At 36.7% G+C, this 22,436-nt stretch overlaps 1 protein-coding gene across 7 annotated transcripts in view; it reads right to left on the minus strand.

Moving 5' to 3' along the window:
- Positions 1-22,436, minus strand: part of SMOC2 (SPARC related modular calcium binding 2) — a 145,415-nt gene that overhangs the window by 88,166 nt on the left and 34,813 nt on the right. For all 7 annotated transcript variants that reach the window (XM_082755641.1, XM_082755640.1, XM_082755637.1 and 4 more), the window contains exon 2: positions 13,457-13,628. In XM_082755641.1, the coding sequence (XP_082611767.1) occupies positions 13,457-13,628 (172 nt within the window). The remainder of the gene's footprint in view (positions 1-13,456; positions 13,629-22,436) is intronic.

The raw sequence follows: 22,436 nt of genomic DNA on the forward strand, positions 1-22,436 counted from the left end.
TAATTTGTTCTCTGGTATTTCAACAACTTGTTTCATCAAGGGAAAAATTACACTCAATGTACTGTGCAGCTCAGGTAAAATCTGTTAATGCATGCACTGCCAAAGTTTGTGGTAGAAAAGAAAAGAAAAAAAAAAGGAAAAAAAACATTTTAAGTAAGCTTTGGTGTCGTAAGCCTTATTCTGAGCATGGTTTGGTCATACAGTACCTAATAACATGTGGTTTTAATGTAGCTAGTATTTTAACTGAAAATAAATCACTTTGTTGGACCTCTGTCCTCGTTTTTCTAGAATGACATGTGGTTTAAATGTCTGAAAGGAAAAGTGATATAAATTCCATCACATAAGGTCTCTGCAATAGTACCATCAGGGTTGTAAATTATCTCCAGTATATGAATTATCCTAAAAACATGCCAAGGCAAAAGAGAAGTTCTCCAAAACTGTCCACCACTTGTTTCTAAGCAGCTCGATGTTCTGAAACCCTCCTATTTTTGGATGATCTAATATGCTTTAAAATCAACAATGACCACATTTAGGGGAATATAAAATTCAGGTTTGAAGTATTGTTTTGTGTTATATAACCATGGAAACATTTTAAAGCTGTTGGGCATTACTATGCTTCAAAATACCCAAAAATAAACCCAGGAGGAAGCTCTCTTATCAAGCTAAGCATCTGAAATTGTATCTAGCCAAAATATTATTCCAAATTCTGATTTTTTATTTCACCAAGGAATTACCATAGGAGAATAACTATGAGACATGGAGATGCAGTCCAAACCTGACAGGAGAAATGTAATAGGGTTGTCAAAATAAAAAGACATATAAAATATTTTTCCTCAGAATATTAATGAACATTAGGTTATTAATTCAGAGGAGCTAAATTCATTTCAAATAAAATATTACTGAAGCCAGAAGAAGTTATGATAGTTTTTTTGATGATACATTTGCAAGATTATAGTATCTGATTATCTGATTTTCTGTCCTTGTTGCAATATTTTCTGATTTCAACCAAAATTTTCCAAAGGAAAGGAAAAATTCAAGACACTTAAGGGTTAGATATTTATATAAAATAACAGGTGAAAAAAGGACAAGAAAATAAATTTTGCTGTGACCAGAAGTAAAAATGAAACATGAGCTCACATTAAAGCATCAGACAAGACAGATGTTGGGAGATCTTGCAGATCCTAAAAGGCAAGAGTCAGTGAGACATTAGACCATAATCCATAGGGAAACTAAACTGCCACTTGGCCATTGCTCACACTCTTTCAGTAAAGCCAAATCCAGGACTCACTGTGCAAAGTCCTATGAGCGCATCCAGCCAATTCTTGCTGAAGATCCCCTCTGTGCCCCTCACACAAGTAATAATGAAAATAATGAAGATGACTCATAAGCATATCAAAGTAGTAGAATAGGCAGAAGTGGCTTGTTGGAAGGAGGCTTATAGGAATACTGACAGCTACGGGGATCCCAGTGCAGTCTCTCACATAGAGATTCAACTTCCCTCTTTATCTACAAGTGGAATAATTCAGAATGGGATGGACTCTGATCTGCTTTGAAATAAAGACCAAGAATGAAAGGTGAGGGGGTTACTTGGTACATCTGTGCTGATTAACCAGCCCACAACTTTGGTTTTGGTCATCACAGAACCTGGCCAAATCAGGCTGAACTCTTTCCAAGTAAATGACATCACACTGGTGACAAACAACCCGAGAGCAGAGGGGTCTCCAAGTCTGCAAGGTGTTGGAAGAACAACAAGCACTGGGCAATGCTGTGCACCACTGGAACAAGAAAGACTCATTTCATTGTTGTTATAATGGATTTCTACCTCTAAAAGAAAATAGAGAAAGAAAAATAAAACATTTTTCTCTTTAAATATGTTTTTGTTTAAACTTTTGGAATCGTCTAGTGGTAGAATCCCCCCTATTCTGTATTTATTTCCCTAGTGTAAGAATTAATATTGAAGCCAGCAGGCTCAAGCAGGAATGCAGTGAATGACATGGTGAAGAGACAGGTTCTAAGACCTGTGAAAAGCCTGTTGAAATGCGACATTATTTGCCTATATTCAGACAAGGGGAAAAACTAATTTTGCAGATATGTATGCCCAACTGTAATTCTGAATTATGTTCATGGCTAAGTTAATGAGACTTTATCCTCTTACCTCCAAGCAAATGGGTCTTTACATCTTAGAAGCTTGCTGGAAAAAAAATTCTCCTGGCATAGCAACTGAGCATGAAGATGCAGGAGGTTACTTTAAATTAGCTCACTTGGACATTATTAGCTGACAAACAGGGCTGACAGAAAGCTTTCATCTCAGAAGTGGCACCAGTATGCAGCTGCAGCATCCAAAACCAGATTCTGGTGTACATCAGTGCTAGGAACATAGGACTTTCTGAAATAACACTAAAGGTGATCCAAAATTGGAAGGGAAATTCTGAAAACAGAATTAGCATTACAGGCAGCACAAGACTGACTTGGAACTTATCTAATTTTATGTTTAATTTCCGACAGTATAGCACCTAAAACACTAAGCTTCAATAAATAAATGAACAAATAAACGCAATCCCTCTACTTCAACTCTACTGGCTAACCCTTGAATAATATACCACATAGAAAGAAGTTTATTACTGCAGAGTAGAAGTTTATCTTTAAAACAATGACACAAAATCATCAAGGGTGTAAACACCATCTCTAAAGTAACATTTAATACAACTGAATTTACAGCAACTTTGGGGCTCCACAGGGAGATCTAACCCAGATTCTCTTATGGAAAAGTAAGCAGCTTGCCAGAAGAATAGATAAATCTCCGGAAAAGATTTTGATTTAGCTCATCCAGTATTTCTTGGTTTGCTATAAAGTACCTTTCCCAATAGCAATACACTGAAGCAGATGTCACATACTTTAAAAGAGATTACTGTGTGTGACACAGGCTTCTTAGGTATTTATGCATAAAATACACTCTACATTTTATTTAGTTATTTTATTGTAGCTGGAATATGCCACTGAACAGTTCAGAAACATTTACCACTTTGTTAAAACTACTTATAAAGTGGTTAAAGTTAATTGTTTGAAGAAAATGTTTCCCTGAGGGCTTTCCATAAATACTTAGCTGTTCCTAAGGTATAGAGAAAGCTTTTCTAAAGTCACAAAGATTTGAACAAACAGACCTAGTTTAGACACAAGTAATTTCAAATATCTCTTGATGTTTCTCCATAGGCTTCCCTTACTGCCCCTCCATTATGCCAGAATACCTATACACATACTTAAATTTAGAAATACACAGTGCCTCAAGGTGTTTAAAGTTAGCTATCCAGCTGAGCACTTTACTGGATTGTCCTAACAATTAGTGAGCTTTTTTCTACCATGTTTCTTTCCCGCTATATCCTTTTGCTAATAAAGATACAATAAAAATCAAATAACCTTCATTTGTAGCTCATTTAGCACCTTTTTTTTTTTTTTTTTATTCAGAAAACAGTTTGGTTTCTAGGGCACAAACAACTCATAACATGAAAATTTTCTATGATATTTGATTTAAATCAATGCATATTTCAAAGAACTGATCTTGTCTGTACTAACAAAACATATAAATAGCAGTAATCTCTAGTGATTGGAAACACAACAAGCTATATGTGCTCAAAGTTTCAGTTTCAAAGATAGAGATTATTAGCCTCTTGGATTAGAAAGGATGTCAGCACAGACATGTAGCCTGACAGCCATAAAAAAAAAAAAAAAAAAAAAAAAAGGCTTGCCTTGTGACAAAGGCTAGCTGACTCTTTCACTATTTATTTTTATTGCTGCATTCTGGATTCAAACAAAACAGCAAAGCAATCTTGGCCTGCACTCTCCTCTGTTGGCATCCAACAGTGGCAGGCAGACAGTGTAGCATTTTTGTTGACTTTTTTATTTTTTTTTTTTTTTTAATTTTCCAACTACCCAGTGATTCGGATGGCTAAGCTTTAAGATAAAATAAGGAATGTCATGCTGGAAGTCTTCTTAGCACAATAATATTTCTCCTGATCTGCTAACAGTCACATTTGGAGAGATACACTCTGACTAGAACTGAATCAAATATTTGCAAAAAAAACTGAAGCTACAGATTTCTGATATTTTACATAACAAAGACCAGACTAGGCTTTCTGAACAGAACGCTGAGTTGATAAATACTTTCACTAAGCCTAATATGGGCCAATTTATAATTCTTGCACTGAAAATCTGAGCCTTGCAACTATTTCTGGTTTCAAATTTTCAGTGCAGTATTATTGCTTTAGCACTACTTGTTTCTACTTCACTTGTTTTAAGATTTTCATTTTATATTTATTTAATTTTATATTTTAACAGAAAATTAAATTGAAATTACATGATTGGAAAAAGAAAACCTTTGCAAAATGAAAAAAAATATATGACTTTGCATTTTTTTGTTTTAAAAATTCTTTTTGTTCTAAAAAATCTTTTTGTGCCCAAGAATGCTCTTTTATGTTTTTTTTTCTGTACAGTCTGGTTTTGGCACATTCCATTTTGAGAAATATAATCAAGAAAAAATTCAGTATTTTTATAAGAGATAAATTCCACCTCCAACAAATTTTGGATAATATTTCAGTGCTTTTTGTCTTATTTTCCATGTGCCAGTAGACACATATAAAAAGCAAAGGATATTCCACAAAAATATTCCACACATACTTAAAACTTTATCCACCCCATTTTAAATACCTCCTAGAAAGCAGTATCAGAAGCCATCTCCTCTTGCTTTCAGTGACCACATAAATCATATCTTCTCTGTATAGATACATTTTGTTCACCAAGATGCTGAGTATTTCTTCTTGAAATAACACTTCACTACAGTAGCTTGATACACAGCATAAATGAAGGCTCAACAAGCTATAGTGAGGTTAGAGTTGAACAGGGTTTGTATTAGCAGGACTGCCAGCAGTGCATCTGGAAACTTGCAGTCATCCTACAGATTAAATGCAGTATTCACAGTGAGAAAATAGGTCTGGAAAAGGAGGAGACAGCTCCTAGTTAAAAGTATTTTAAGATAAAAATCTGCGCCCAGAACTTTTTTTTCCTAAGGAAAGGGTTTATTTTGGGGAAAAAAAAAAAAAAAAAAAAAAAAAAGTACTGATATTACTGATATCACTTACAAATTTTTTCCTCCTTTTTCCTCAAAAACATTAGAAAAAAAAAAGAGAGAGAGAGAGAAAATGGAGAGCCGAGGAAAACAAGTGAAAACTGTTTTGCTTTCAGTATGCAGACTGTGCAAGCTTTCACTATATGTTCAGGTTTACTTCATAGATTGACATCTTGGTCCAGTCCCACTTTCACTGGAGGTAGGGAAAAAAATAGACCTAGTCACTGTGACTTTCCCTCTCCAAACGAGACGTCTCAGGAGCACAGTCTGGCTCCCAAATGCAGCCCACAAGGCTTCCTTCCAGGCAGCAGGTGGGCTGGCCGAGCCAATGTCTCTGCCCACACGCTGACCTAACTGATGTGTTTGGACACTGCAGGCACACGTCAAGTTCACACCTGGCTTGCAAGCAAACCTGAGCTGGAAGAAAGACTCCAAGGGAATACGAGATTAGGTGTGCACTCAAAAACCATGTCCAACATTCACAACGCAGTTCCTTAGCTATGAGGCAACAGGAATGTTTCCACAAAGGATGCTTACATTCGTGAGTTATGGGACCGAGATTTATTTACAAGCTTAAAACAACTGTAATCCTTTCTCTTCAAAATGGGAATATCATATCTGCATATTTATCCAAGGACAGAAATGTCCTTGGATATTTAATTCATATCAATTCATAACATTCAAACATATCTTTAATTCATTCACCAAACTAATAATTCAAATGAGTGAAACTTTGCATTATTGCTAAAAGCTCTGTTTTAACAAAACAGAAATGCTGGGTGTTTCTCTCTTCTAAGTAAAGCAAATAGTAAATAGTAAAATACATCTTTATGGGAAATTCCACTCATATTTTGATGTGCTCCAGTTCTTTATGTGAATCATGAGAATGAAGATAGTACCTTTTGTTATGCCTATGGTAGCCCATAAAAGAATGGCATTTTTAAACAGATAGGCTCTTTAAGATACCATAAATAAGTTAAGCTAAACATAAGCTATCTAGGGTTTCCAATGGAGAAAGAGGGTCTCCATAGCTATAGAATACCAATAATGCTGGTGTCTGTGACAGCTATCCTTGGTGCTCAGGAAGCAGCAAAGATTTGTTGGGGCTACCTCTGAATGCATACCCTGTGTGCCAGCCAAAATAAATGCCAAGCTACTCACAAGTGAAATTATCATTCTGTGTAAAGCTACATAAGTTCCTATTTTGAGTATGAGCCACTCAGACATGGGTCCCCAGGCCAGTTCAACAGTTCCCAGAAAACTCAGGTTGCTGCTACATGATGACAGTGAAGTAGGGAAATGTGATGCAAATTGGCAGTTGCAACCTTACAGTGAGGAACAATTTATATCAAACCTCTAGCCATTACAGAATTATTAAGTATTGGTAAAGAATCTAGAAATGTTATGGACAACAAATCCAAGCTCCTTGGCTGGAATGTTTCAATAAGTCTAGGTTAGGGCTGAAATATACTGACAGGACTGTACATATAAACTTGTTTTTCCACTGATTACAACATGAGAATACCAAATATTATTACTGAGCTACTTACTGAATAGATTCAGAATAATGGTCTCTAATACCCCAATTGTGGGCATGGTACATTCACTTAAAAACAAAGGGAACAAGTTTTCATTACTGTTATTTACAGAATAAGAAGAGAAAAGAAAAAAAAAAAAAAAAAAAGGAGAAGGGAGAAGGAGAAGAAGGAAAAAAGATATTGTGCATCCATTATCTTTCAGTGCCCTTCAGGGCAAACTTAAGCAGGAACTCCCCTCAGCTAACTCTAAGAGGGAAATTTCCATGGGAGATGGAGGCTTAGCTGTTCAGGCAAAAAATTCTCAGTAGCCAAAATGAGAATGCCACAGACATCTAAAATTCAGTCACAGGCATTGAATACGCTTTTCAGCTGCCTCCTGACAAACTGCCTAAATCTCAGCACACATCCATGTAAGTAACTTAAATGCTTGAAGTTCAAACTACCCAGATGAACTAAAGTGCTACTTCTTCCAATTCACCCTCACACCATCAGCAAAACTGCCAATTGACCTGCTGCTGGCAGCTAGTCACCATTTTTTGGTGATCCAAGAGAGAGAAAAACTGTGTTCTCTCCACCAGACATTCCTGTTATAGATAGAGCTTGCTTTGAAGATGCAGTCAGCTAATAGAATTTGTACACTGGAGACCTGAAGTTGCTGAGGTGGTAGGTGAAAGGCTGTGCAATGGAAACTGAGTTATTCAAAGTTCCTAAACTCTGAAAAACTCCATTGATCCCAAATCTTCCACTAACCTAGCTAGGACTAAGTTTGTTGTTATTTAAAATAAGTAAATAAATAAAAATAAAAATCTGGGAAAAGAAGCACAGGGTTTTGTTTTGTTTTTGAAAAAAAAAAAAAAAAAAAAAAACCTTCAGTCCCACTCAACTCCACCCAGCATCATAATTTCAGGTTTAAAAGTTAATACACATTATTCAATGTCATGGAAAACCACTTGAAAAGCCTAAAATTACTTGAAAACTGCCGCAGGAAAAATATGAATTCACTTTTGGAAGTTCACGGGTAAAAAAACTTGTTCAGTTTTGGGAATACAGAGGCTAAAAAAAATATATATATATATAGAAAAAAGTCTATTGATTTTAGCATTGAGGAAACTGACAAGAGTCTACGAATTATTGACGCATTCTCTTTTTTTTTTTTTAATCTATAAAGCAAAATTCTCATGACAATAGAAAATTTGAATTTTTTTTGTACAATGGCATTCTACAGTGATGAGACTAAATTTTACAGAGTAATTCTAAACACAGGGGAAAGAAAAAAAAAAAAAAAGATTTTTTTAATGGAATATACAAAATACTCCATGAAAAACAAAACCTAAACAAACCCCCTGTTTCAGGTAGTCCCATATCATGACTTATGACACACATTCAGCCTTACATTTGTCAGATTAAGAAGGAAGTCCTCACTGAGCAAAGTACACACTAATTATGCGTGTAGTTAAGTTTGAGTACATGCAGTAGTTACCAAGACTACACCTCTGTGCACATTCAGGTTTGTACTATCCATTCTGTGGCTCAAGGGCCTTATTTCATATGTGTCAGTCCCTAAACATTTGATGTGTTAATTTATTTCTTCCTGTATGTTGTTGATGGTCTGAACTGCACAGACTGTTTATGCAAAATTTGTTGAAGCCAGTATGTTCTAAAACTTGAGAATTTTCAGAAGACAATATGAATTTTCTTCTAAGGTTCTCTGAAGTTTCACAAAGCTTTGTTCCAAGATGGTAAGTGGTATGTATAGAAGAGTTGAGTTATAACCTCCTTTGAGGTGAGGTGGGTTCAGGAAGGCCTTACTTCACATCCCCTGTTTTCTTAACTGGGCAGTACTTCTGTCTTCAAGAAGATGGGAATTAACCAAAGCACAGCCTCAAAAGGACACTCAAACTCTAGCTGTAGCACAGTATGTGTTTGAGCACCAGCTAAAATGCACATAGCTTGTAGGGCATTACTGTCTAACCTCAAGCTTTCAGGGATTTGTTAGTCACCAGAAAGCCAGCCTCAAAATAATATTGAATGAAAAGGGTGACAAAGATGAATACCTAAGCAGTATGTAAAGCATACCTAAGCAGTATGAAAACAAATCAAAACTTAAATCAAATCAAAACTTAAACTTCTGATGTCCATCAATGCCATAAGGATGCCTTAAATAGGATGAACGTATTATTCTGCGTTGTCATTATCATAAGGCAAAACACATTTATAGTATCTATTTGTTATGAGTTTTATTTGCCTTATTTTCCAATTTAAAAGATAAACCCAAGGAAAAGCAGTGCTAGGTCAGGCATAATGATACAAACCTCTGTCTGGACATTGATGGAGATGAGGTAATCTGGACTCTTCTCCTTCCTCCATCACACCCCCACTCTGAGGAATTTTTTATGCCATGACAACCTCTCCTACACACCAGACACTGATAGGAGATAGAGGCAATAATAGTGTGTCGCCTGGGCCCCACTGATTTCCTCTTCAAGGATCCGAGATGAATTTTTCTGCAAAGGCTACAAGGGGTCTCCAGAGCATACGTCTCCTACTTCTGACGGGAAAGCTGTTTTTAGTTGATATCTTCTGTGCTTCAGCTTCCACACAAGCAAAGTCTTCTGGGGTAACCTCTGCCATGTCCCAAATCTTGTAAAATCTCCGTTAACTGTAAGACAGTAGCTACTGGTCCTACAGGCAAAACTCTGCTCATAATGGGCAGCTGCATCATTCAGGGATATAACTTAAAGGAGTTATTTTCTTTTTACTGTTAGAACCTTTTTTTTCTTTTTTCTTTTTTTTTTTTTTTTCTTCACAGAAATGGTTCTTCTGCATGATTGGTTCTATTTTCAAGAGTAAGAAACTTGTCTTGTAGTTTTCACATGCTCTGACAAAGAGTATTGAAGGCTCAGCTTTCTAACTTACCAAGCCTTCCTGTGTGACATCCAGAGCACTCCAGTCCCGTCCTCACCAGTAGTAGTGGAGGGAAAAAGGCTAAGTGCTAAAGGACTCGTGCCCAAGGTTGTGCTAGCCACAGGAGTAGATCTACCCTGACATGTACCAGGGCAGTCCAGTAAAAACAGCTAGCTTAGTTCTCAGGCTGAATTGCCTTAAATCCTTAAAAGAAAGTGATTCTGTGCATGTTGCCTGCCTGGGACTGTCCCTGGCCCATGATAATTCCCAAGCCTTGTAGATAAAGTCTTGTGGAAAACACTAGCTGGCCCATGCTCAAAGTGCAGCAGGAATCTCTTGTCCAGTTTACCAAAGAAGACAGTCATACTGTGTCCTGGCAATGTTTAATTTAGTAGTGTGGACATAGCCTCTGTGTCTTTCTGAACTGTATAAAAGCAAGCACATTGCTCTCTCACTTCTTGTATGGTTTGTTTCTTGGGGTATGCAGGGACAGATTTACTGTGAAGCATTTGTGTGTGTGGAGTGGTTCGCAGTCACAGGTGATACTTTAACAGTCCCCCAAACACAAATAATATTTCTCAACTGTCAACATACATTTATTTATTAGATTCATAATCTTGTTGCACAGTAAACTTCTCTGTCAAGTTAAGTGGCAAAACTCCAGAACTTCAGAGTTCAGATTTTGTTTGGAAAAGTATACAAAAATGTGAATGTCCATCTACAGTTTACAAAGATTACTTGAACCCTTCAAACTGCAAAAGCAGACTGGAAATTTAGCAAGATTATAACTTATTTTAACTTTTCCAAGTTTAGCAACAGATTTCATCACTGCCTGGAATCCAAATATATATATTATATATTATATATTACATATATATATATATATATATATTTGTATTGGAATAAAAAAAGAAATATAAAACTTTGTGAGGACTTCGAAGGAAGGAAGGAACAAATGAAGGAATGAAGGAAGGAACAAAGGAAGGAATGAAGAAATGAAGGAAGAAATACACTATGAAAGCAGTCACTTGTGATGCTTGTTTTGTCAAAGTTGAATTCATTTTCAGAACTGAGGGGAAAGCTTATTCATTTTCAGGTTTGTTAAAGCTATTTCAGTCCCTGCTACAGCTATTGGAAATAGAAAGACAGCAGTAGAAGAAAAGAAAACATATAAAGTTCTGCCACTGTTTTTTATCATTTAGCTACAAGATTCGGGCCCTAAAAAATTGTTTCCTTTGTAATTCCAAAGTATTACATGAGCTGATTACTTTGGCTGTGAACAAAACTTGAATTCAGAAGTATAAAGGAGAAAGGAAACAAGACATCTTTAAACAAAACTATCCCTTTGTAATTTCAGCATTTAAATCAAATAGATCAGACAAATGCTGAGAACTAGTGAGGAGGAATAAAGATAGCCAATCCAAATATGGCTTTCAAAAGAAAAAAGATATATGTAGGGAGAAAGCAGGCATCAATCTAATTGTGGTTCAAGCTTACTTCCTTTATCAATGTAAAATGAAATCCACATTCTCAATATATAAAAAAAGAAATGATGGACTCAAAATTATTCCAAAAAGTTTTGGGCATATATTGTGAAGGTGTTTAGATTTGTAGTGAATAAACTGAACTGCACAAAAACCTGGTCACAAAGTTTACGATTAATTTAAATTGTCCCTGGAAGCATTCCCTTTCAGACAAGATTTCTGGGGGCTGAACAGAGATTTTTACCTGAAAAGAAGACAGGAGAAAGCAGATCTAAACTTAAGATGGCCCTTTCTGATCAATGATGGATGAGACGATTTAAAGTTGTGAATCCTATAACAGGGACCAAAGATGACTTCATCTCTTTTCTCCATTCATAACTTCCACAGGCAAACATTCATGTTTCTTCCACTAACATCGCTAACATTAACAACTTCAAAACTTCATTCAAAACCAATGTTTTAACGTATTATTTTTGTTGTTTTTCAGGTGGACGGATGAACATTTCCAAAAGAATTTGTTTTCATTGCAACACAGAATGAAAACAAATGATGAAACCTTGAAAGTTGCCCTGGAATTGAACCATCATCTTTTGGTTAACCCTACTGAAACAACTCTTTCCTCTTTGGTCAAGCATCACCTGCAATAACAAAAGTCACCACACAAAAGCAACTGTCTCAAAAGGGGTCTTAATCTGAGGCTTTTCTCAGCTCTTGTAGGGAAATGTTTGATGGGACTATCAAAAGTAGTAATGCTAAGACTGAAACTGCTGCTAGGCCAGTGAATCATCTTTTTCTTCTATAAAACTTGTTTGTTACAGCTTGAAATATTTCTGATGATTGCAGGCACAAGTAGGAATAATAATAATAATAATAAAAAAAAAAAGACACTTTAAAATTTGTTATTAGAAACATTTAAGCTGCCTAAGGTGTCTAATTCCAAGTCTACAATTATATTGACATGCTGCATGTTAATAAAAAAAAAAAAAAATCAAATCAAATGAGCACTTCTCCAAATTGTAGTTGTTGACTGCATAAAAAATGTCAGCATTTCTGGATACATTTTGGGTAAGGTGATTAAATGTATCCCTATGGGGGGGAAAAAAAATCTTGAAGATGACATTAAATAAAATAAATAAATAAATAAATAAAATAAATAAAAGCAGAAAGAAAAACACTTTGGAAAACTCATTTCTGCATAAGTGTATAATGCTCTAAATGTACAAAATGAACAAAGCTTTAAATAATTCTCTCTGTTGTTCATAAAAGTAACAAAAACTTTGACTCAGGTAGCTTCATTATGTTATCCTTGTTCACATAAGTAAATGGATCCATCTGCTAATACAATGGCTTATTATTAAAGGGCTGAAGAATGAGCACAGTGTTTCATCTAGGCAGAAGATGAGACAGAATGTCTCTTTGAAACAGTCCTGATGCTTCAGAGGCTTTCTGGAGCTAATGGAGAAAGATGATGTGGAAAATTGCCTCCTAGAGGTTGAACCTGTGTGGTCCCTGGGGTTTCCTTCTCTCCTCCCACCTGCTCTTTTTGGACAGAGAGAAAGGGAAAGTAAATCTTTATGAGTGCTGCTATTCTTACATTTTAAAAGTAGTTAATTGTGTTGGGAATCACCCAACACTTCAGTGAGGAATTATGGCATGTTTCTCTTAGCATGTCAACTGAAATCTCTAGCACCAGCCTACTCTAAAGTGAAAAGATTAACCTGTGTATACTTTAAAAGAATTGGAACTGAAGCACTAGGGTCGCATGTTGCACAGCTTCTTCAGAGTTCAGAAGTAAAAGAGTAGATGATGTAGCTAGGTATGGCCTGTGAGGGCTCTAAGCATTACAAATGATTTAACTGAATTTCAGATTTACACCATTTGAGGGTTTACACAACTTTCAGTTTTGTAGAAAAAAATCCCACAATTCTACAACTATGTTGGGGGGGATTACATTCTGAAACAAACCAAAACAACATCAACAAGTTAGATTTTTTTTTTGAGTTAACAATAGCAGTTAGGAAACATACACTGAATTCAACTAACTCTAACTCAAAATACTAAACTGCAGTAGACAAGAAATCTCAGGAGACAACAATCTTGAGACTTACTCTGAGTCTGCCAATGAGATGGTTCTTCAGGAATAAGGTCCTAACTATACAATTTCCTTAATAGTCACTTAAAGTGTAAATGGGTGAGGGAGTCATATTTTTGCTGATAGATTCATCTTCATGCAGCACATTGTTACAGAATTGACAGGACAAACTTCAACCTACTCGCTTTCAGTCAGCTGTACATCACTGCAAGTATAGCACTACTAGTTCTCAATATTCATTAAATTTCAAAAGCTATTTTAAGTCTATTACTTTGCATTATGATCAAGGAAAACTATTGGAAAGCTTTGATTTGCTCACCTTTACAGTTGCCCCGGTATGCAATTTCCAGCTGAGGGTCTTTGCATTTTGCTCGTTGAAATTCACACCGAGACAAAAATGTTCTTCCATCAGATGCACAAAGGGATTTCTGAGGAGAACCTGCACAATCCAGGCTGCATTCTCTGTCTTTGTCTTGGTCCACTCTTAGAAACTAAAAAATATATATATATATATTAATGCTGTAGGAACGCTATTCTCAGGTGAAAACTGTTTCATGATCCCCTTCCCCAAGGAACACATACAAATATTACCAAAAAATGAAAAGAAAGCTCTGTCTTTTTAGTCTATTCAAATAATAGTTGATTCAACATATGTGGGGTTGTTCAGCTCCTGCTATGAAGTGGTAGTGATTGCAACTTTTCTGTAACATACAATAAATCCACTGTTGCAATTAGGAAATCTCTGAATTTCCTTCAACCTTTGTGAAGCTTAAAACAGTATCGTGGAATCTTCAGAGAAAAATGAGACAGCAATGGAAACTTCTCTATTTTATTTGCCACAGATTAACTAGGCTACAATAACAAGCTGAAAAGTCTGTTCTAAAGATCCAAGTAAGATTTTTTTAAATCAATATACCCGTAATATTTCCAATTGCCTCAGTGCAAGAGGTCTAAAGAGAAAATAAGTAAGGTATGAGAATGATATGAAGCACCATACGAAATGCAACAGATCATTTATTCCTGAAACGCATACATTCAAAAATTTCAGATACATTTTATACATACATTTCTATTTCTGTGTATGCTTGCTTATAAAAAAACATGCCAAGACTGAATAGGGAAATGCAGATTGTATAGACACAATCATGTCTTCCCCCACCATGGGCCTGCTACAAAGACAAAACCTGAAACAGGCCATCTGCTGCATGATGCATCTCAACTCGTAATTGTATTGAAGTTGCTGCCCAGCAGCAAAAACTTCTTATTGCTCCTTTAAGCACTGTCCCAGCTCTAGCATGGATCATCCACAGCTTCAGTCATTTAAGGATGTCCCTGTCTGGGCACAAGTTGTCCATGGGCCACAGTCAATCAGGGGTGTCCCTGAGCCAGTGTGGGTAACCTGTGGACTACAGATTTGGGGTGGGTACTTTTTGGACTGGCACAGAGCAGTTCATGGTCTCCTCTCATACAAGAGAGAACCTGCAAGACCCCTGCTACTCAAATCCTGTCAGTTCTGCCCATTACACCACAGGTTCTCCCATTCTCAGAAATTAAATTTCATCTTCTCTAGAAGACAGTGAGTATAGGAATATATATATAGGGATTTATACTAGGCATTTCAGCAGACACACCCCTTTCTAGTTCTGCCACAAAGCTACACTGAACCACAAGCATGACCAATGGAGCTTGGTGTCATCTTTGGTACTCTGAGAAGGAGCTGCTCACCCTGAACCATGCTGCCAAAAACCTAATCAGTTGCTTGCTGCATGCCGGTGATAGTATTTTATCTTCTAAGCTCCCAAAAGGCTGGAATGAGCAAGGTGGTGAAACCACTGAGACCTCAGATTAATTTCTCTATCATTTTTCTGTTTCTGAATAAGCACAAAGTTATGCAAGGCATATAGCTACCAGGAGATAATCATTCTCCCAAGCATCATGAGGTACAAGGTAATGGACCTAAGAAAAGGTCTTCATCCAGCTGAAAAAACATTTTCGTTGCTGCTGTTTCACCATCATAAACCGCAGGTACAGAAAATTTTAAACTTTAGATTACAAAGTTTATTAGGAAGAAGATTTAAAAAAAAAAAAAAAAAAAAGTGACAGAGTGGTATTTGAGCAACAAAGAGCAGTACAAGGTAATAAATTCAGAAAATCAGAAGAGTTATTACATGTAGCTTCCCTGAGTTTTATTAAAAACAAAATAAGATTTTTAAAAAAAGGTATAAAGAGAGTCATAAATCTCCATAATTTTCATACTTAAACTTTGGTCTGTTTGCATTTCCTAGCACTTAATGTGAGGAAATACAGATGCCTTTCTGGAGAGTATGCTTGAAAATGGAGACACAATCTCAAAAGTATCACTTTAAAATAATAATCATATGGTTGGGATTTGACCAGATTTTTTTTATATTTTAGTGGCAAAGTAACATAAAGATGAAAGCTTCCTTTTCCTGATACTTTTGAGCAATTCTTCATTTTTAACATTAATTAGCTTCAAAAGAAAATTACTTAGAAATTACACAGAAATCTCTAATCTTTCTTATTGGAATTTAGCTCTAGAGCTTCAGCAGTGGGAAAGAGATGTCCGTCTCCACTCCTACCCCCACCCCAATGCTATTTTGCAGATCCATTTTGCTGACAGGAATTTATAATTAGCTGAGCACAGTGGGAAGACTGTTGTCTCTCTTTATGTGCAAAACAAGCAACAGTGAAGACAGTGTCCTGTGTCTCTGAACAATCTCCACATGATGCTGGTCTCCAGGGCCTGGCCAGGTGCCCTGATGAGCTGCAAAAGGCCCTGGTAAGGCCCTCCAAGCATCTCTCTCTTGCGTGTGTGAGACAAGCTGTCAGAAGGGACAACCTTGGAGCATCTGCAGGACTCTAGGTTTAGACCTAGCCAGGCCTGTGAAAAGGATTTGTCAAGGAAAAAATAGACAACATGGGGCCTCTTGCACAGAAACTCAATCCAGCTCCCTGCTCTGCCTCAAATGTCCCTGGTAGATTTAGTGATGGTAAGTCAAGCAATCTCCCTTTTCCTATTTTGTGAAGTAAGGATTTCTCTGTTTAGAAGACTACTCCTTCCATCTCTGTAATGGCTAGGCACTTTGCCATCTCTAATTTATCCTCAGCAGTGTCCCTGTTGGGCAAAGAATTATTTTTCAAATGCACAGGAAGGTTTCATGACCCACAAAATACCATGTGGTAGATCAGGAAACTGAACACAGGACTTGGAAAAAAAAATGCATACAGAGAAACAGGCTAGATTCTGTCCCATTTTTCTTCCAGACTTTCATCATCCTTCCTGTTCCGAGTTGATGCAGGAGTTAAGATGGGTATGCCTGATCACAGTGGACAAACCACAGTAACACAGTTGACAGAAAATCCCCTTAATTGCCTGAGGAACAAAATTCACTCCCCTGAGAGCATGATAGTTCACAGATAAAACTATATTTTAAAGGGCATTTATCCAAAGGGTTTTATTTAAGTATTTTATTATTTCAAAGCCTTAGAGGAGATTAGCGTAAATTATGGGTTCATGGATATTCAAGCAACCTGGAAAAGCAGAGGATGAAGACATACCCAGGAGACAAAACCACTTGAATAGTTTGCTGGTTAGCCAAACCTCAGTGGAGAATTTGGGTTGTACATTTAAACAATTTCCACCAAGCTAGTGTAACTAAGGGATTTAAGAGCAGGAAGGACAAAAAAGCAAGCAATTGCAAGAAAGATATAGCATATAAAAGAGCCTAGAAACTGTACTTAAAAAAAAAATAAAAATAAAAATAAATAAAAATTATGTGATTGGCATTTGGAAGATACTCCATTGTCATCTTTACTACAGCAGCATATGATGATACAAGTTGAAACCAGCATTGCTTACTCACATGTGGCCAAAAGAATAGATAAATATGTCAAAGCTAATAAAAACACTGAAATAAGCAAGGGTTAGGAGATTTCTCATGGGATTTGCTATATGTTTAAACAGAAACAAGCAGAGTTAGTAACACAGAAACTGGAATCATACTGATGTACATCTTAGGGCTGTACTTTACTGTGAATACATTCCTTTAGCTTAAAGTAGGAGAGTTTAGAGAGAAAGATAATTCAAAATGTGAGTCAACGGACCTGAACATTGCTCACCCTGAACACTGGCTCATCTATTTCTATATTTAAGTTCATTTAACAAACAAATCTGTTGTTTTAAAAACACATGATTCACAGAAAGACAAGCTTAAAGCAGTATTTTTGTTGCTTGCTGGTAGCAACTGAGATAAAGCCAACAATAGCTGATTGACCTGAGGTGGAATTATTCTGAACAAGTGACAAAAAATGGACAGTTATGACTAAACCCTGTTAAAATGCAAACCACTTTCAATAGAGAGGTGTTCCTGTCCCTAACAGTGAAGAAACCAGCCTAGTCAAGTCTCAGAAATTGTTTTCAACAGCAAATTTGAACTTATGCTACCAACTAATAGGCATGAGTCCTTAAGTGGAGTTGACATTTACTTGTCTTCTGCTTTATATTTAATATTACAGAATATTTTTATAGCCTCCAATTTGTTTCAGTCTTTTCAATGCATTATATTTTATAATATCCAGTTTTTAAATGGCCTACTATTCTACACTAGGCACTGTTTTAAACTCTCACACAGTATTTCTATGTGAAAGAAAGGACAGTAACAGGACCATGTCAAAAGACTTCTTGATTAAACTTATCTCAGTTAATGAAACCAAAATTCAATATAAGCTGCATGTACCCACTTGAAAGATATGAGCATGGATAAAATATTTTTTACAATCGTGTCTTTCAGGCACCATGGAATTCTGGTATTTTCCTTCACTGTCACATACAGCAAAGGCTCTTAATACCGTGTGAAATAAGGTCCTCCTGTAGCACAAGTGGTCCCAGTGTCATTTCATCCTTCCATTACTGGAGTTTGGTAACACTAGCATTGTCAGATTATGAAGTTATTGGTACCAGAAACCTTGCTTATACTGGAGAAAATTATTTATACAGCTGTGTTTTCTGCTCTGCTTTAACTTCCAGCTTTGTTCTTGTCATTTGTCCCACATCTGGGCTGTGGAAAATCAGGATGATTTTAAATTCAGCCACAAGCAACATGCTGCAGTCCAGACCTCAAGAATAGGCATTATGTTGCCTATTCTTACAGAGCTATTAAACCATTTATCAAGATAACATGTCCATAAAATCATTCACTACCATGGCATTAAATGTATCTTCTTTTTACCTTACATTATCCACTTTTATGCAGGGATTTGGTTTCATTCCCTCTGGTCTGTATCCTGCCTCCTTGTCATCTTTATGGCCAAAAAAAAAAAAAAAAAAAAAAAAGGTTTTCAGATGAAAATGAGTTACGTGTAAATTTCTGCATTTCCAATGCACAGATCTGGGATGCCACCATCTACAGGGCAGAGCAATTAACCACTCTCCACTAGACAGATCATATAGTATACCACGAGAAAAACAATGCATGACTGGAAAGTCAACATATACCTACATGTCCAAACGATCATCCATCCCCAGTAGGTGCCTAACTGACAGTAGGTACTTAAACCTATTTTAACCTAAAAACTGACAACAGTTTTTTACTGTTACATTCTGTGAATCCTTTGTAACTGATATACAGACTCGCCCCCCCAAAAAAGTGAAAACTACTGCTTCACAACCTAATATGATTCTATGATTCTAAAATGCAGTTTAAATTGGCTTGGGGGAAAAAAAAAGAAAAAAAAAAAAAACATGGGAGAAGAGTATTTCAAGCTGGGGGTCTGAGGCTGAAAAGTCCTGATAGACAAGTAGAAGAGAAAAGATGGATGCTAGTCATCACTGTTTTGCTTGGAACAGCCTAGTGCAGACTACAGCTTTGAAAGGCAATTTTTTTATCCCGCATCTGGTTACTGTAAGATGTTGAACAGAATGGTCTGACTTGCCTGCTGCTGGCATGGGAGGTCTGCAAACAAACTAAGGAGCAGTATGCTATAAAGTGGCTCTGTGCTTAGGGCTTTGTGCTGTTGAAAAATGTGCTGATTTGCAGTGATTTATGTAGCCACACTGTTTCTTTCTGATAGCTGCCTGAAGGACAGATGTGGAAACCTCCAAGCTAGGAATATTTTGTTCCCTCTGGGATCATCCACAATGGGAAAATGAGTTAGACAATAGTAATACATATGTGTATATATATATATGTGTATACACACACCATTGTATATATCTACCCCCACATGCAGGCTATAATAAGTAAAGTGATATTTGCATGTGTATTTCAGACAAAGGCAATGATGTTTAACTAACAATATGACAGTCTGCCTTTGAGAGCACTTTAACCAGCTAGATTGCCTCAGTTAATCGCTTTATTAAAAAAACACACTTTTTCAACATTCTTTCATCATTTTTTTGCTAAGGAATAAAGCAGAAGGTACATTTATAGAACAAATCCTACTGTCATCCCAATGTTATGAAAAAGCATTCCATCCTAGTTGTGAAATCTATGGAAAACCTACGTTCTCCTTAACCTTGAGTGGTTTGGAAGAGTACTAAATGGTACTTTCAAAATGACAACTCAGTTTAACTGCTGTACTCAAAGTATCTTTAACAGATTAGTTCATCTAGCACTGTCCCAGTGAAGCAATGCAATCCTTCATGACTGTCCCAGGACAAAGCCCAGAGCTGCCTACAGCAAATTGTGACCTTCTTTGTCCGGACATACAGGACATTACCACTGAGGTTAAGCTTGCATGGAAGAATTTATACAGAAAGGCATCACATACATGCCTTATCAGAGAATAACTCTGATGAGCTAGAATGTGCTCATCTCCTCTACCATACTAGGCAAGGAGATTTGCACTTGTAACAACGAACCTCACCAAAACATCTCTGTGTCTACTCTCAACAGTAAAGGTTCTCAACGTAAAACAGAAACTTTCCATTATCTTCTATTACTAGACAAGTGAGCAGACTACTGATTTCAGTGAGGCTATCTAAAACTGAACATCTGTTGCTTGAAATTTATTTATCTCTGTTATATATATATCTATATAGTAATTAGAATATATATATATATTCAGTTACAATAATGCAGCACTCTCCAAGGCAGCTAAATATTACACAGCAAGTCAAGGTCATGATTTTATAATGTGGAACTAGTTGCATGGACTCCCATTTTCAGGAATTAAGATAAATTGGATTGGGGGGGGGGGGGGGGGGGATAAGATTCATCTGACTTAGGATAAAATGGATCATCATAGACTAGAAATGTTTCTTACACTTTATGAACTGGAGAGTCTGTTCAACTAGCTCCCCTGTAAATGGCTGAAGTCCTTTGAGTCCTGTGAGATTAACTCAGAGTATAGTGCCAAAGGAAAAGCAAAGGGGAAGAAACATACAAAACCTCAGGTTCCAGATGGTTAAAACCAAGGTGGGCTTTAGGTTTCAGAAACTTATCAAAGAAATTTATCAAAGATGTCCAGGAGCTGCTTGTGGATCTGCAGAGAGAACACAGAAGGGACAATTTTCCCTAACGTCTACTGAGATGTCATTTTATTGCAAAGAAGTCTGTTAAACTCTTGAACACAGACCTCCCCACCTTGCCTCATTATATTTCATGTGATTTTTCGTGTGTAACATATCATACCTCTTACCAGCTGTAGCAGTGATGGTTGGGAAAACAAATAAATAAATCAGATTATGTAATTTCACTGAGTGGGAAGGTGGATTTGCTTTTTGTGTGTGTGCGCACACATTTTTGTTGGGTTGTTATTTGTTGTTTTGAAAAGCAATCTTGGGTCTGTGCCAGAAGTCAGGTCCAAATTACCTATCTGTTAGGACAGTGTTTTGCTTTACTCCCTGGTGTCTGGAGCGCAGCGGAGCTCTTGGAGACTCACTGCCATCTGCTGAATATGAAAACATGCTAAACTACAGTATCATTTTTTTTACAGCCAGCACAGAAAAATGGTTGTTAAACAAGGTAGTGCTTTGATTGACATGTTTGGCTTTAGCATGTAATTTTTTAATGTTTATTGCTTTAACAGGTATTTTGTTAAGTGAGCTCTACTATGCTTTATTGATGGATGGATGGTGGGGCTGAATGTCAGCACATCCATAATTTCTTTCTGCTGTTGCCTCATGAATGACTAAAGAAGGCAAAGCATCTCAGTTCTGCATCCATGTAAACTAGGAATGACTGCTGAAATTAACTCAAGAGTGACACAGGTTCTTTCCTGTTTTGAAGAAGGGATGGACATCCATTTATCCTACCTGCAATCTCAACAAAAAAGTCTCTCCCAATGGCTCACTGACTGAAAGAGAGCTGAGGTGAATTTGGTGGCTCTATAACTAACAATATTTCTAATCTACTTTGAAGGAATTATTCTGGGGTTGTAGGGAAGTAGGGAACCACAACCAATTTAGAGAAGGGTTGGGAAAGGCAGAGAAAGCGAACTCTGCAAGGGGTTCAAAAGTCCCAGATGAGCAGATTTTTCTTCTATTTATTATAGTTTTGATCAAATTTAACTGAATTGCTTTTGTCTGTAGAGGCTTAGAAGAAGGTACTGCAATTTTTTTCTGTGCTGTTTAAGCATTCTAAGTATAGTATACCAGGAAAACCGATGAAACACTACAAGAAAGAAAGGTGCAAATCTTTATTTTTTTCCCCTCTCCATTTGGTTTTGTCTTGAAAAGGAACTTTAAGGTAGTGCAATCATACCCCTCGAAGGGCTGTTCTCTTGAATAGCTTAATTAGAGGATCTGATTCCATCACTAGTAAGATAAACACACAGATTTCAATAGGAGTAGGCTTGGGTTCAAGAGTAGCTCTCAGTCCTGATGAACTATCCTTTCAGAGGGACCTTTCACTGTTTCATTTGAATGCTCCTTTAATACAGCCTTTGGAAACACAAAGCACTCCCTTCAAATGAATCCTGCCAGACACTGCAAAGTCTAAGCATCAAAACCAACACTGGCATTGACCCCATACAGCTAAAAATGAACTAATGGTCTTAATTTTCAAGACATGATAAATATTGACAGTGACACTAAAACACCCATTATCTGACTACATTCATTTACTTCCAAGACTGGGAGTCTTCCCTAGTCCACTTAAACACTCACTCTTGCTAAGTGAGCCTAGTGTTTTCACCATAGATTAAAACAGCCCACACATTTAATACTGTAGATATTTAAAAGTAATAACTGGGCACCACAGCAAGGACAAATGGACTGCACCTTTTTTTTTCCCCAAAAATAGTTTACTTGGCTTTTCGTAGATCAAAAAATCTTCCTG

The sequence above is a fragment of the Aythya marila genome (assembly GCF_965140915.1).
Source record: "Aythya marila genome assembly, chromosome: 3".
Taxonomy (NCBI): Eukaryota; Metazoa; Chordata; class Aves; order Anseriformes; family Anatidae; genus Aythya; species Aythya marila.